This window comes from Geotrypetes seraphini, chromosome 1 (assembly GCF_902459505.1).
Source record: "Geotrypetes seraphini chromosome 1, aGeoSer1.1, whole genome shotgun sequence".
Taxonomy (NCBI): domain Eukaryota; kingdom Metazoa; phylum Chordata; class Amphibia; order Gymnophiona; family Dermophiidae; genus Geotrypetes; species Geotrypetes seraphini.
In genome coordinates this window covers 155,244,144-155,258,650 of record NC_047084.1, presented here as the reverse complement: position 1 = coordinate 155,258,650, position 14,507 = coordinate 155,244,144, and the positions used below count along the sequence as shown (strand labels likewise).

Sequence of the window (14,507 nt, the reverse complement as noted above, 5' to 3'; positions counted from 1 at the left end):
GAATGGGCCGAAGTCCACGCTCCCAGAATAACTGTTTTAGCCAGTAGACCAGCCTTCCTAATGAAAGCCTTCTCAAATCTTGCCGGCAATCGGAAGGCCTCAAATTTACGGTATCCAAAACACTTCAACAGTTTCTTAAACTGGCCAGATATTTCGGATGATGATGATTGTACTTTTGGTGGGGGCTGTCTATAATGTGTTGTGGAACAAGAGTAGTTTGGTTTTGGAAGAGTTTATTTGTTAGTGCCCAAGAGTGGATTTTTTTCTATGGTATCTGTTTAATCCTGGTCATTTATTAAACAAAAGATTTTTTTTCCCATGCTGTAGGTGTCTGCTCCAGTCAGGAGGCCGAATATTTCCCCAGTATGTGATAATGCAGGGAATGCTGGTGGAATCGGATACTTTACTGCGAGAGAGTGCAGTACAAGGGACGGAGCCCACCCTTGGGTTTAATATAGCACCTTTTATAAATCGCTTCAAGGTAACGAAGACATTTTACTGTGAATAATCACTTGTACACTTCTCTCTCCATATCCACGGTGGTTAGGGGCAGAGCCGGCCTGCGAATATTAAAAAACCTTGAATAATATTCGGGCCGATTCTGTCCCTAACCCCTGCTTTCCCCCGGCTATTTTAAGCCCTGTGAGCCCCCCTCCCTTAAGCCTTACCTGGTGGTCTAGCGGGTTTTTGGGCAGGAGCGATCTTCCCACGCTCCTGCCCCGTGCAGATTGAGCATGCATTAGCAACACAGAGAGGTTATTTTGGCAAGTTTCAGAAGATATGGGGACCATTAGCAGATTTCTGTAATGAATGAAATCATTTTCCCATAATAAAACTCTTATTAAGAAGGGTGGGTTTCATCTTATTTAATTTATCTCATAAAATATTTGTCAATATTTTATTATAATTGTTATGTGTATTGGGAGGGGAGGGAAAAGAGGGGTTTAAATTTTAACAACAATTATTATACATATTAGGTAATATAGATATTTTAGGTATTATTGTTTATAAATACAGAATAATATATTGTATTTACAGTGATACATGAAAGGAATTCAAGTGTATGTTTTATGAGATCTTTTTAGATTTCTATGTTACACTTGTTGATATATGAAAATGAATAAAAAATTTAAAACAAAAAAATAGTTGGTTCATCTAATCTACCGAGGTAATACATAGAAATAAAACAAAAACATAAAGGAAAAAAAATAATGCTTTATTTGTTGGACTAACTTAGGGTTCCTTTTACTAAGGCACACTAGTGCGTCTTAGCGCGCTAAATGCTAACGCGTCCATAGGATATAATGGACGCGTTAGCATTTAGTGTGCGCTAAGATGCACTAGCGCGCCTTAGTAAAAGGACCCCTACATGTAGTTTATGATTCGCTTTCGAAGGTAACCCCTTCTTCCTCAGGGGTTTACCTTCAAAAGCTAATCATAAACTACATTAAATTAGTTCAATAAAAAAGGTATTACTTTTTATCCTTGTGCTTTTGTTTTATTTCTTGAAGAGTGGACTAACAACAGCCACCACACCATTTCACTCTAGTCTGCCCAGTAGTTTCTGTCCACACTGCCAAGGATGCATTAAAACTGCCAACCTTAAGAGCTTGAGCCCTTGTAGGCTCCCTTTCCCTAATAACATTGATATGTGTTGTTTTCCTCTTTTTTTTTTTTAAATTCTTTATTCAGTTTTAACTCTTGCAACAAGTGTACAATATTCAATCAGATAATTAGTACAAATCACTTGACATTCTAACAATTATTGTCAAATGAATATAAAAAAGACCCCTCCCCCACCCATCCCATTCATCAGGAATAAACCCATTAAATCACATAAAATACCTCCCCATCCCCACATTAAATATAGTCCTATGTAATAAAAAGGTGTCCAAGATGTCTAATCATTAGAATATGCAATCAGTGGCCCCCAAATCTTTTTGAAACTATTATAATTTCCTTGCTGTATAGCAAGCACTCTCTCCATTTTATAAATATGACAAACTGAATTCCACCAAAAGGTATAATTAAGTTTAGTATAGTCCTTCCAATTTCCAGTAATATGTTGAATGGCAACCCCCATCAGTATTAACAAAAGTTTCCTCTTTAATATTCTAACACAGTGGTTCCCAACCCTGTCCTGGAGGACCACCAGCCAGTCGGGTTTTTGGGATAGCCCTAATGAATATGCATGAGAGAGATTAGCATACAATGGAGGTGAAAGGTATGCAAATCTGTTCCATGCATATTCATTAAGGCTATCTTGAAAACCTGACTGGCTGGTGGTCCTCCAGGACAGGGTTGGGAACCACTGCTCTAACATCCTGCAAATGTGAATGTAGAAATTTCCATAATTCAACATAATCAAGCTTTGTAATACTCTAAGCTTAGTCTCTCTGTTCATTTCACTATGCATCAGGGGTGGCTCAAGCAGTGACGTAGTAAGGGGGGCAGTCTGCCCTGGGCGCCGTCTTGGTGGGGGCACCAGCAACCCCTCCCCCTGCTCCTTTCCACTCCTCCCCCTGCCATGTGTATGCCTTCTCCGCCCTTCGCCGGCAATAGCAGCAACTCCAATCTACTGCTTGCATTGGCGTCAGCTCTTCCTCTGATGTCACTTCCTGATCCCGTGCCTAGGAAATGACGGCAGAGGGCGAGGCAGCAAGTTGTTGATGCTGCTCGTGCTGGGAAGGGGCACGCGTGTGGCAGGGGACCTCTCACTCTCGCTACACCACTGGGCTCAAGGGACTGTGGTGCCCTGACACAATTTTTTATTGATATCTCTTTCTCCTCCCCTCGACCTGTGATACGGTATCTCCCCCTCTCTCAAAAGTATCCCCTCCTACTGGACCAGGAGGCCAAAATCCTAGTCCAGCATCTATCCCTCTCGAAGTCTGAAAGTAGACCGGACTGGGATTTTGATGCCTCACCTGGTCCATAGGCCAAGCCAGCCCTACTGCCAGTCTTCTCTCTGAACTACAAGAGAGAGGTGTTAATACCAAGTTCTTTGCAGGAAATGGCAAATATCCAGTTACTGCTGGCACCAATCAACTCTACCAGCAACACAGATCCCTGCAGTACTGGCATAAATATGGGGGAGAGGTAGCAAATTCCCAAATCCATGGGAGGGAAGAGTGTATACTGTATAGGAAATATTTTCTTATGGAGTGAGAATACTCTGGGAAATAAGGAAAAAGACATTGAGAGAGAAGAGAGAGAGGAAGAAAATACTGAAATGGAGAAAAGTAAGAAAAGAAATATTCACAAAATCTTTGTCAAGTTTATTTTACAAAGTGAAAAATATTTTCTTATGGAGAGAGAAGACTCCGGGAAATAAGGAAAAAGACATTGAGAGAGAGGAAGAAAATACTGAAATGGAGAAAAGAAAGAAAATAAATATTCACAAAATCTTTGTCAAGTTTATTTTACAAAGTGAAAAATATTTTCTTATGGAGAGAGAAGACTCCGGGAAAAAGACATTGAGAGAGAGGAAGAAAATACTAAAATGGAGAAAAGAAAGAAATTAAATTATTCACAAAATCTTTGTCAAGTTTATTTTACAAAGTGAAAATATTTAGTGAAAAACCTATCTGCTTTCTTGCATATTGAGACATGTAAATGTTTGTGTGAGGTGTGGCGGTGAACTTTCTAACCCTTGCTGTAGTAAACGGAGGTGAGGGTGGGTGGGCTGAAGGACTTGGTTTCTGTAGCTCCTGCAGATATAGTAGCTCCTATAACTGGAACTGAAAATCAATTTGAGCCAGCCAGGTCTTTAAAAACCATTCCTTGTTAGTTATACAGTTAGTAGCTGTGGGAGGGAGAACAGTTGGATAGCAGGAATATCAAAAATGATTGTGAGGCACTTGAGAAGATCCATAGCAGAATGTGAGGATGAAAAGTTAAACAGATAAAGTGCGACCATAAACATTTACATCAGTAGTTCCCAACCTGAGATTGGCAAGACCATTCCAGGGAGTCCTCTAGAACAGTGTTCTTCAACCACCGGTCCATGGACCAGTGCCGGTCCAAAGAAATTTCCTGCCGGTCCACAGGGCCAGCACGTGCATCAGGCCCAAAACAGTGTTCATCAACCGCCGGTCCACAGTGCAATCGATGTGGCGTTATCTTCGAACCAGCTCCCTCTTCCTAACTGATTCAGTGCACAAAGCCACGGGCAGTGGCTCCTACGGGCATCCTGCGCCTGAACCGGAAGCCTTCTCTCTGATGTTGCAATGTCAGAGGGAAGGCTTCCAGATGAGGCACAGGACGTGCAAGGTGCATTTAGTACTATTATGGGGGCGGGGTCTGGGGTGGAGTTTGGGTAGAGATGGGCGGCGTCTGGCCCATGACTTAGCCCGTGTTCTTCAACCACCGGTCCACGGACCGATGCCAGTCCACGGAATAATTCTTTTATTTCTGCCGGTCCACAGGTGTAAAAAGGTTGAAAAACACTGCTCTAGAAGAACACCAGCCACCATTTCTTCGCTTCCTCCAAATGCTGAGAGCCAAAGCAAGGCTTGAAATGAGATGGACCAGTGACGTAGGACTAGAGAAGATGTACAATATCATCAGAAAAATAGTATTTGAAGAATCTATAAAGAAAACCAAGTGGGGAGTGGGACATTGCACATCAGCCTTAAGGACAACAGATTTTATTAATGAGAATTTGAATAAAATCCATATGTGTCAATACATAAATATAGTCCTGTGTTCTTCAAAACCCGACACAGTCCGTGTTTCAGCCTCCAATCAGAGGCCTGCCTCAGGGGCGTGGTAGTCAGTCTGAAAAAATACACGTGCATTACATACAAGTTAAAAAAACACCACCAATACATACAATTGTAACAATGCAAGAATATACATATGGACAATAGATTAACATGAATAAAACTGAAGCATACTCAAACATGGTATATCATTTTGGGTCTTGAAGAACACAGGACTTTATATTTATGTATTGACATTTATGTATTTTATTCAAATTCTCATTAATAAAACCTGTTGTCCTTAAGGTCAATGTATACTGTTCCACTTGGTTTCCTTTTTAGCTTTGCTTTGTGTGGGGTGTTTTTACCTAGTTTTTTGTTGTTTTTGTTGTTTTATATGAAGACTTCATAACATAGCATACACAAGTTAATGCTGAAGAGGAGGCAGCAATGTGAATCTTCATGCTGCAAAAATAAACAGAAAAAAGGAGGCAACAGAGGCAAAGCAGCAATTCTGAGGGCCAAAGAGCATAAGAGTTACCAGTTTTAATGAGAGGCTAAACTGAAGGGGAAAGGAGGTAATTTGAGAGAGTGAGCCCGCTGTACTGAAGACAAAATGGGAGGGGGGAGTGATACTAGAAAGAAAGGGACTGGTGGGAACCGTATGGAAAGAAAGAGAGATTAGTGACGGGATGGGCAGTTGAAAGAAAGACTACTGGAGCCATAGTGGGCTTGACGAGAGAGATTAGTGGGGAGGAACAACATTGAGAGAGGTGGGGAGTAGGAGAAATGCTTTGAGTCTTCTTTCGTCAATGCTATAGGCACCTTCTCTCTTTCATATCCCCTTCCTCACTGTCCCCAACATTCCTCTTTAGTGTTTCAACCTTCCTTCTCTCCCCCCCAAATCTGATTCTCACGTCTCGTTCTCTGTCCCTTACCCTGTCCCGAACACCACTGTCTTGATGCCCTTCCTCACCACCAGTCTTGCAACTCAACTAACCCCCCCAATGGCTCCAGTAGTGCCCACTCTGACTGGTGTGGTATCATTACTCTGTTACACAGATATTTTTCATATACGCCACATAAGTGCATATAAAAATTAAGGAGAAGCATATGCAGGTCTGTGACATTTTTGAATGTTAAAAAGGGGGTTCTTGCTCCATAAAAGGAAACCCTACTACTACTTATCACTTATATAGCTCTGAAAGGTGTTCGCAGCACTGTACATTTTGACATTTATAGACGGTCCCTGCTCGGAAGAGCTTACAATATAACTTGGACAGACAAACATGACATATCGGGTAGGGAATGCAGAACCCAAGGTGAGAGGAGTTGAAAGCACTCTCGAAACCCTGATTTATGTAATGGCTGGCTTGACATTCTGTCTAGAAAGAGAACTGACAGTGTGCATTCATGTCCTTTCAGGTGCCCATTTATGTTTTTCTTAATCTCTCAACATTGCCTTGTCTGCCCTTAAGCAAACCCGTAGATCTTCTGAGGCTGGATTTAATGAACCCATATTTGAACAGCAGCACTGCAGAAGTAAAGGTAAGGCTATTCTTAATTGCTTGGTTTAGATACTTAAACATAGGAAGATATTGGGAGAGGCAATGATTTAGAGTTGGGAAGGCTTTCATTTTTCTTTGCTATGATGTAATAGGGTTAGCTTTCTGAGGTAGGAACAGGGCATTGGTATAATATTTAAATGCTTTATTTGCATGTATACATTCATTTTTCACAATAAACAAAGAAGATGGAGATAACCCAAGAAAAGCAACTAAGCAAACAAACAAGTGAACATAAGAAGTTGCCTCCGCTGAGGCAGACCAGAGGTCCATCTCGCCCAGCGGTCCGCTCTCGCGGCGGCCCATCAGGCCCACTGCCTGAACAGTGGTCTCTGACTAATTTTACAATTTACCTCTAATCCTATCCCTATAACCTTACTCTACTCTTATCTGTACCCCTCAATCCCTTGGTCCTCCAGGTACCTGTCCAGACCTTCTTTGAAGCCCTGTAGCGTGCTTCTGCTTATCACATCTTCCGGTAGCGCGTTCCATGTATCCAGCACCCTCTGGGTGAAAAAGAACTTCCTGGCATTTGTTCTAAACCTTTCCCCTCTCAATTTCTCCGAGTGCCCCCTTGTACTTGTGGTTCCCCACAGTTTGAAAAATCTGTCCCTGTCCACTTTTTCTATGCCCTTCATGATCTTTAAGGTTTCTATCATGTCTCCTCTAAGTCGACGCTTTTCCAGCGAGAAAAGCCCCAGCTTTTTCAGTCTGTCAGTATATGAGAGGTCCCCCATACCCTTTATTAGCTTAGTTGCTCTTCTCTGTACTCTCTCAAGTACCGCCATGTCCTTCTTGAAGTACGGCGACCAGTACTGGACACAGTATTCCAGGTGTGGGCGCACCATTGCACGATACAGTGGCAGGATGACTTCCTTCGTCCTGGTCGTGATACCTTTCTTAATGATACCCAACATTCTGTTCGCTTTCCTTGAGTCTGTGGCGCACTGCGCCGACGCCTTCAATGTTGTGTCTACCATCACTCCCAGGTCTCTTTCAAGGTTGCTCACCCCTAGCGGTGATCCCCCCATCTTGTAAGTGAACATTGGGTTCTTTTTCCCAACATGCATGACCTTGCATTTCCCTATGTTGAAGCTTATTTGCCATTTTTTGGCCCACTCTTCCAGCGTTGTCAGATCTTTTTGGAGGTCTTCGCAGTCCTCCATGGTTTTGACCCTGCAGTATAGTTTAGTGTCATCCGCAAATTTAATAACCTCACATTTTGTTCCCGCCTCCAGGTCGTTAATAAATATATTGAACAGAAGCGGTCCTAGCACCGACCTCTGTGGGAATCACAAACAGACACTTGTGGAGATAAGGAATAAAAACCTCATTATCACATCTTTTCATGCATAGGACTCAGCACAAGCTGTGTTTTGGCATATTGCCTTCATCAGGTGCCCAATGTAAGATCGTATAAAAACAAACAGAGAGCTCATTCAAAAACACGCAATTCAAGAAATGTCAAAATGTTTCAGTCAGCTTACATAATAGAGTACAGTGGAACCTCGGTTTACGAGTGTTTTGCAAGACGAACAAAACACTCAGCAAACTTTCGTCTCGCAAAACGAGCTCTCACTATGGTGGCCCAGGGGTGGGTGCCTGCCTGTGGGTGCTGCAGCCCTTGCAGCGTGGTGGTTTCCTTTCCCCAGGGTCCCCGTGCGGCTCTCCTCCCTCTTCGGCCGATGCCTCTGCCGTCCACCAGCGCCTCCCGGCTTTCGATTCAAGCCGGCCATCCTCCAGACGCATGCGCAGGACCTCTGAACTCCCCCTTCAAGCTGGCGCCGCTCCAACAACACACGCATCACGTACAAGCATGCAGGACGTCCTTGTTGTTGGAGGGAGGAGAGCCGCATGGGGACCCCGAGGAAGAGGCAGACCGAATTACAAGCAATAAACGCACGGCTGAGGAGATGGTGCGAAGAGGAAGGTTTCCACTTTGTGAGGAACTGGACAACTTTTTGGGGGAAGAACAAGCTCTTCAGGAGAGACGGACTGCACCTGAGCACGGCAGGAACGAGACTGCTGGCAAACAACATCAAGAGAGAAATAGAGCAGGCTTTAAACTGAGAAGAAGGGGAAAGCCGACAGTCGACCTGACGTCGACGGTTCGGACAAGAGTATCCAGAGAAGATACTGAGTGGGAACCATGCTGGGAAGAAACAAAAGACGAACTACAGAAGTCTAAGGATCAAGAGAAACTAGAGAACAAAAAGAAGAGCAAACAGCAGGAGATAGAAGAACAGGTGAAAATGAGGAAATAAGTTGAGGATGAAAAAGACACACCTAAGGAAGAGGAAGAAAGAAACAGAAATCAGGGGCTGGCAAGAGGAGCAAATCACAGGGAAAAATAGCAAGAAAAAGAAAAAACCAGGACTTAAATTGCTTGTACACTAATGCAAGGAGCCTAAGGACCAAAATGGGAGAACTGGAAGTCACGGCCAAAAAAGAGGACCTAGACATCATTGGAATCACGGAAACATGGTGGAATGAGGAAAACAAATGGGACGTTGTACTGCCAGGGTACAAACTCTATAGAAGAGACAGGACTCACAAGAAGGGGAGAGGAATAGCACTATATACAAAGGACACCATTCACTCAACTAGAGTGGATACGGCAGCAAAGGTGGAAGGATTGGAATCATTATGGGTTAAATTACCAGGAAGAAATGGACTTGACATAAAATTGGGACTGTGCTATCGTCCACCTGGACAAACAGAAGCAAATGATAAAGAACTGGACGCAGAATTGAGGCGGGAATGCAAAAATGGAAGTGTGATGGTAATGGGGGATTTTAACTACCCCGGGATAGACTGGAATATTGGAAACTCCAACTGCACGAGGGAAACAGAATTCCTAGAGGCTGTGAGGGACTGCTTCATAGAACAGCTCATCAGCGAACCAATGCGAGGGGATGCCACTCTCGACCTAATCCTCAACGGGATAGGAGGACCTGCAAAGGAAGTGGTAGTAGTAGGACCACTAGGAAACAGTGATCACAACATGATCCAGTACAAATTAGAAGTAGGAACATCAAAAGTGAAGAGAACCACAGCAACTATGCTCAACTTCAAGAAAGGGAACTACGATGCTATGAGAGCAATGGTTAGAAAGAAACTCAGAAACAGCTCAAGAAAGATGGAGACCATAGAGAAAGCCTGGTCCCTATTCAAGGACACGGTGCAAGAAGCACAAATTCTGTACATCCCCAGGTTTAGGAAAGGGTGCAAAAAAATTCAAACAAAAGACCCGGTATGGATAACAAATGAAGTGAAGAAAGCGATAGGAGACAAGAAAAAATTGTTCCGAAAATGGAAAAAGGACCAAACCGAGGAAAACTGGAAGGAATACAAGAAACACCAAAAAGAAAGTCACCGAGTGGTTAGGAAAGCAAAGAGAGAATAAGAAGAGAGGCTGGCTGGGGAAGCAAGAAATTTCAAAACGTTCTTCAAATACGTTAAAGGGAAGCAACCGGCGAGGGAGGAAGTAGGACCGTTGGATGATGCAGACAGAAAGAGAGTGGTAAAGGACAAAAAAGAGGTAGCTGATAGGTTAAACAAGTTTTTCTCGTCAGTCTTCACAAGCGAGGACACATCCAATGTACCAGAACCTGAAGAGATCATAAGTGGAGACCAAGAAGAAAACCTGTCGCAAATAGAGGTAAGCTATGAGGATGTCCTCCAACAGATAGATAGATTGAAAAGTGACAAATCACCGGGCCCGGACGGAATCCACCCAAGAGTATTAAAAGAATTAAGAAACGAAATAGCAGAAACACTCTGACAAATTTGCAACCTATCCTTGAAAACTGGGGAGATCCCAGAGGACTGGAAAATAGCAAATGTTACACCTATCTTTAAAAAGGGATCGAGGGGTGACCTGGGGAACTACAGACCGGTAAGCTTGACTTCAGTTCTGGGCAAGATGGTAGAAGCGCTGATAAAGGTCAGCATCTATGAGCACATAGAAAAAAATGGACAAATTAAAGCGAGCTAGCATGGCTTCTGCAAGGGAAGATCATGCCAAACAAACTTACTGCACTTCTTTGAAGGGATAAACTGCTAGATGGACAAAGGGGAACCCATAGACATCATTTATCTCGACTTCCAAAAAGCCTTTGACAAGGTGCCCCATGAGCGGCTACTTAGGAAACTGTGGAACCACGGGGTGGAAGGGGACGTATACAGATGGATTAAACACTGGTTGGCAGGCAGAAGGGTCACTACTCGGATTGGAGGAGGGTCACGAGCGGCGTTCCGCAGGGGTCAGTGCTCGGACCGCTGCTGTTCAATGTATTTATAAATGACCTAGAAACAGGGACAAAGTTATAAAATTTGCGGATGACACAAAACTCTGTAGCAGGGTTAGAACCGCAGAGGAATGTGAAGACCTACAAAGGGACCTGAACAAACTGGAGGGCTAATAAATGGCAGAATGGCTAATAAATGGCTAATAAGTGGGCTAATAAATGGCAGAAGAACTTCAATGTAGAGAAATGCAAGGTCATGCATATAGGGAAAAAGAACCTGATGTTCAGCTATAAAATGGGGGGGATTAGTACTAGGGGAAAGTAACCTTGAAAAAGACTTGGGTGTGCTGGTGGATACAACAATGAAGTCAACAGCACAATGCGCAGCAGCTGCAAAGAAAGCAAACAGAATGTTGGGTATTATTAAAAAAGGTATTACAACCAGAACGAAGGAAGTTATCATGCCACTGTATCGTGCGATGGTGCGCCCGCATCTGGAGTACTGTGTCCAATATTGGTCGCCGTACCTTAAGAAGGACATGGCAATACTGGAGAGGGTTCAGAGAAGAGCGACGAAAATGATAAAAGATACGGAGAACCTTCCATACGCAGACAGGTTAGAAAGGCTGGGGCTTTTCTCCCTGGAAAAGCGGAGACTCAGAGGAGACATGATAGAGACTTTCAAGATCCTGAAAGGCATAGAGAAGGTAGAGAGGGACAGATTCTTCAGCCTATTGGGAACCACAAGAACAAGGGGGCACTCGGAGAAATTGAAAGGGGACAGGTTTAGAACCAATGCTAGGAAGTTCTTTTTCACTCAGAGGGTGGTGGGCACCTGGAATGCGCTTCCGGAGGTTGTGATAGGACAGAGTACACTACGGGGTTTTAAAGAAGGATTGGATAAATTCCTGAAGGATGCGGGGATTGAGGGATACAGATAGAGGTAGAGATAGGATTATGAAAGGGTATAGATCGAAACATAAAGGGTTTTAGACAAGGATCACCTTACAGGTCATGGACCTGATGGGCCGCCGCGGACCTCTGGTCTGACCCAGCGGAGGCAACTTCTTATGTTCTTAAAGGAAACCACCACGCTGCAAGAGCTGCAGCACCCACAGGCAGGTACCCACCCCTGGGCCACCATAGTAAACTTTGGTTGTGGAACGAATTGTTTCAGTTTACATTGTGGCCTATGGGGACATGTGCTTTGATATACGAGTACTTTGGATTACGAGCATGCTTCTGGAACGAATTATGCTCGTAAACCAAGGTACCACTGTATTAGTGAGCTGGGGGAAGCTTCTACTTCTCAGAAAGAAACACAGCTTGTGCTGAGTCCTAAGCATGAAAAGATGTAATAAAGAGGTTTTAAAATGTTATATTCTTCCTTGTCATCTCTACAAGTGCCTGTTTGTAATTCCCACTTGTTTGTAATTAAGTTTTCACTAGAGACTTCTTGCTAATAGCTTGCCACAGTTAGCATACAACTACTTATACAGCTTAATTCCAAAGTTTTTCCTTCAAATGTAACATTTTCTAAATCCTTCATCTAATCTAATCCATAATATCACAGTTGAATTCTAGGACCTATCTCCAATTTCTACAATAAACTTAGCTGACCACTCCAAGTATGTTTTCCATTATGGGCTTTTCCCTTTTAACTCATGGGTGGGAAACCTCAGTCCTTGAGTGATGCAACCCAGTTGGGTTTTTAGGATTTCTGCAATAAATATGCATATGACCTGTTTGCATGCACTACCTCCATTATACAAAGTAATATAGTAAATGACAGCAGATGAAAACTTGAATGGTCCATTCAGTCTGCCCAACAGTTACACGCATTATAAATACATGATTAAATTGTCTTTTTTCTTTGATATTTCTGGGACATAGACCATAGAAGTCCACCTGGTACTATCCTTAGGATCCAACTACTGGAGTTGCCTTCAAAGCACACCTCAGTCTATCCAAACCATCTGGTCATTTGCGGGATACAGACTGTAAAAGTCTGCTCAGTATTGTCCTTACTGGAGTTCCCGTCAAAGCCCTCCCCAGCCCATCTTAAACCAAATTGCAATATACAGGACACAGACCATGCAAGTCTGCTCAGTACCGACCTTAGTTCTTCAATTTATACCATTCATCTTATCATTAGAGATCTTCTGTGTTCATTCCATGCTTTTTGAATTCCGTCACCATTTTCATCTCTACCACCTCCCTCAGGGCATTCCAGGCATCAGTCATTCTCTCCTTGAAAAATAATTTCTTAACTTGTACAGGGGCATCAACACCTTCTTTCTTCTGCTGGTTACGCCTCTCTATACAGCCTAGAATCCTTCTGGCTACAACCAGCCCTGTCACACTGTTTCGCTGCCTTCAGACCCTCAGACGCTTATCACCCCAAGGTCCCTCTCTCCATCCGTTCATATCAGCTTCTCACCTCCCAGTGTACTTCTCCCTCGGATTGCTACTCCCCAAATGCACCACTCTGCACTTCTTTGCATTGAATTTTAGTTGCCAGGCATTAGACAATTCTTCTAACTTTTTCAGATCATTTTCGGGGAAATCCTAAAAACTCGAGTGGGTTGCAGCCCTTGAAGACCAAGGTTGCTCACCCCTGCTTTAGCTCATCATAGTTTGCTGGCACAGTTCTGAGCCATAACATTAATTCTAATTAAGATTATTCCTCCTGAGCCCAAGGTCAGCAACACATCCTACTTCCTCACAACTCTCTAAACCAGGATACATTTACAGTAGCACTATAGTTCCCTATTCCTGCAAGTCTGTTTTCCACGGGGAAGGCCTAGCCATTTTGAAAAGGCGGGCCTGCTGGCTAAAGGAAGTGGGCATCCTTCTTGCCAGCTTCTACAACGAGGTAAGGGGGGAGGGCTGGGGGAGTTCTGAGCTGACCCCCCAGCCCACTGGGGCTGTCTTTCGAGGTCTTGATGGTGGGGTGGTGGGAGGTAGGATCTGTTTAGTGAATCTAGGCCCTTGACTCTTTCTAGAGCTCCAAATTCCAATTAAAAATGTACCTATTTACAGATGCTTATACTTAGATATGCGAAGTCCCTTCCCTAGTGGGGTCTGTCAGACACAGCTAGTGCTTCTTTTCCTTCCTGATTTACTTTCCTCCTTTCTTTCCTATCATATATTGTGGTTCACTATAGCACATCTCCTCCCCTCTTTCTCTCTCTCCTTCTTCCCTATGCCACGCCCAATTTGTACCCTCCATTTTAGCATTGTAAACCGCATAGATCGTCTTGTGGTATAGTAAGTTCTAAATAAACTTAGAAACTTGCAGTCTAATGTAACTTTTATTGACTGTGTCGGTGTTCAGACTTCATAGAACACCATTGGGACTGTTAACTTCAAATTCTGATTGTTTTTTTGTAATATTTCAGGTGCACATTTGTAAATCAGGCCATGTGACTGCTATTCCATTTTGGTATCACCTGTATCTAGATGAAGACATCAGTGTGGATACCTCAAGCAAATCCTCTCACTGGAAACAAGCTGCTGTGGTATTAGATAAATCTATCCAGGTCAAAGCTGGAGATGTACTTGAACTTAATGTTCAGTACCAGAAAAGTAATATTAGCATCACAGTGAAGAACAGTCACCTGTAAAATCAGCTTACCATGTATAACAAGGTGAAATTAGCAGAAAAAAAGTAGCTTTTTACATGATTTATTATGTTTTTTGGCAACGCTTGGATATGTAAAGGATGGCCTGATTTAAATTGTAGATTTGAACTTTGGGTGGTGGGCGGGAAGTTTTAAATTCTGTTAATAAATTCTTTTTACAGTCTCAGAAATGTATTGTTTTATTTCTCTTGCTGCCTGTTACTCATGACAAAGAACATATTTAGTATGGGTACATAATGAGAAATCTGACTTCGAGGGAAATAGTTTTAAAAAACAAAGGCACAAAAAAGAAATATGGGTTTGTTTGCTCCTTCATGTGCCAAGTTAGCAGAGATTCAAACAAAA

General features: G+C 43.1%; 1 protein-coding gene across 7 annotated transcripts in view; it reads left to right on the top strand.

Annotated features, from left to right (window-relative positions):
• Positions 1 to 14,298, top strand: part of PRMT9 (protein arginine methyltransferase 9) — a 71,126-nt gene extending 56,828 nt beyond the window's left edge. For all 7 annotated transcript variants that reach the window (XM_033940366.1, XM_033940347.1, XM_033940375.1 and 4 more), the window contains exons 11-13: positions 328 to 481; positions 6,129 to 6,251; positions 13,920 to 14,298. In XM_033940366.1, the coding sequence (XP_033796257.1) occupies positions 328 to 481; positions 6,129 to 6,251; positions 13,920 to 14,144 (502 nt within the window). In that variant the 3' untranslated portion in view covers positions 14,145 to 14,298. The remainder of the gene's footprint in view (positions 1 to 327; positions 482 to 6,128; positions 6,252 to 13,919) is intronic.
• The last annotated feature ends 209 nt before the right edge of the window (positions 14,299 to 14,507 follow it).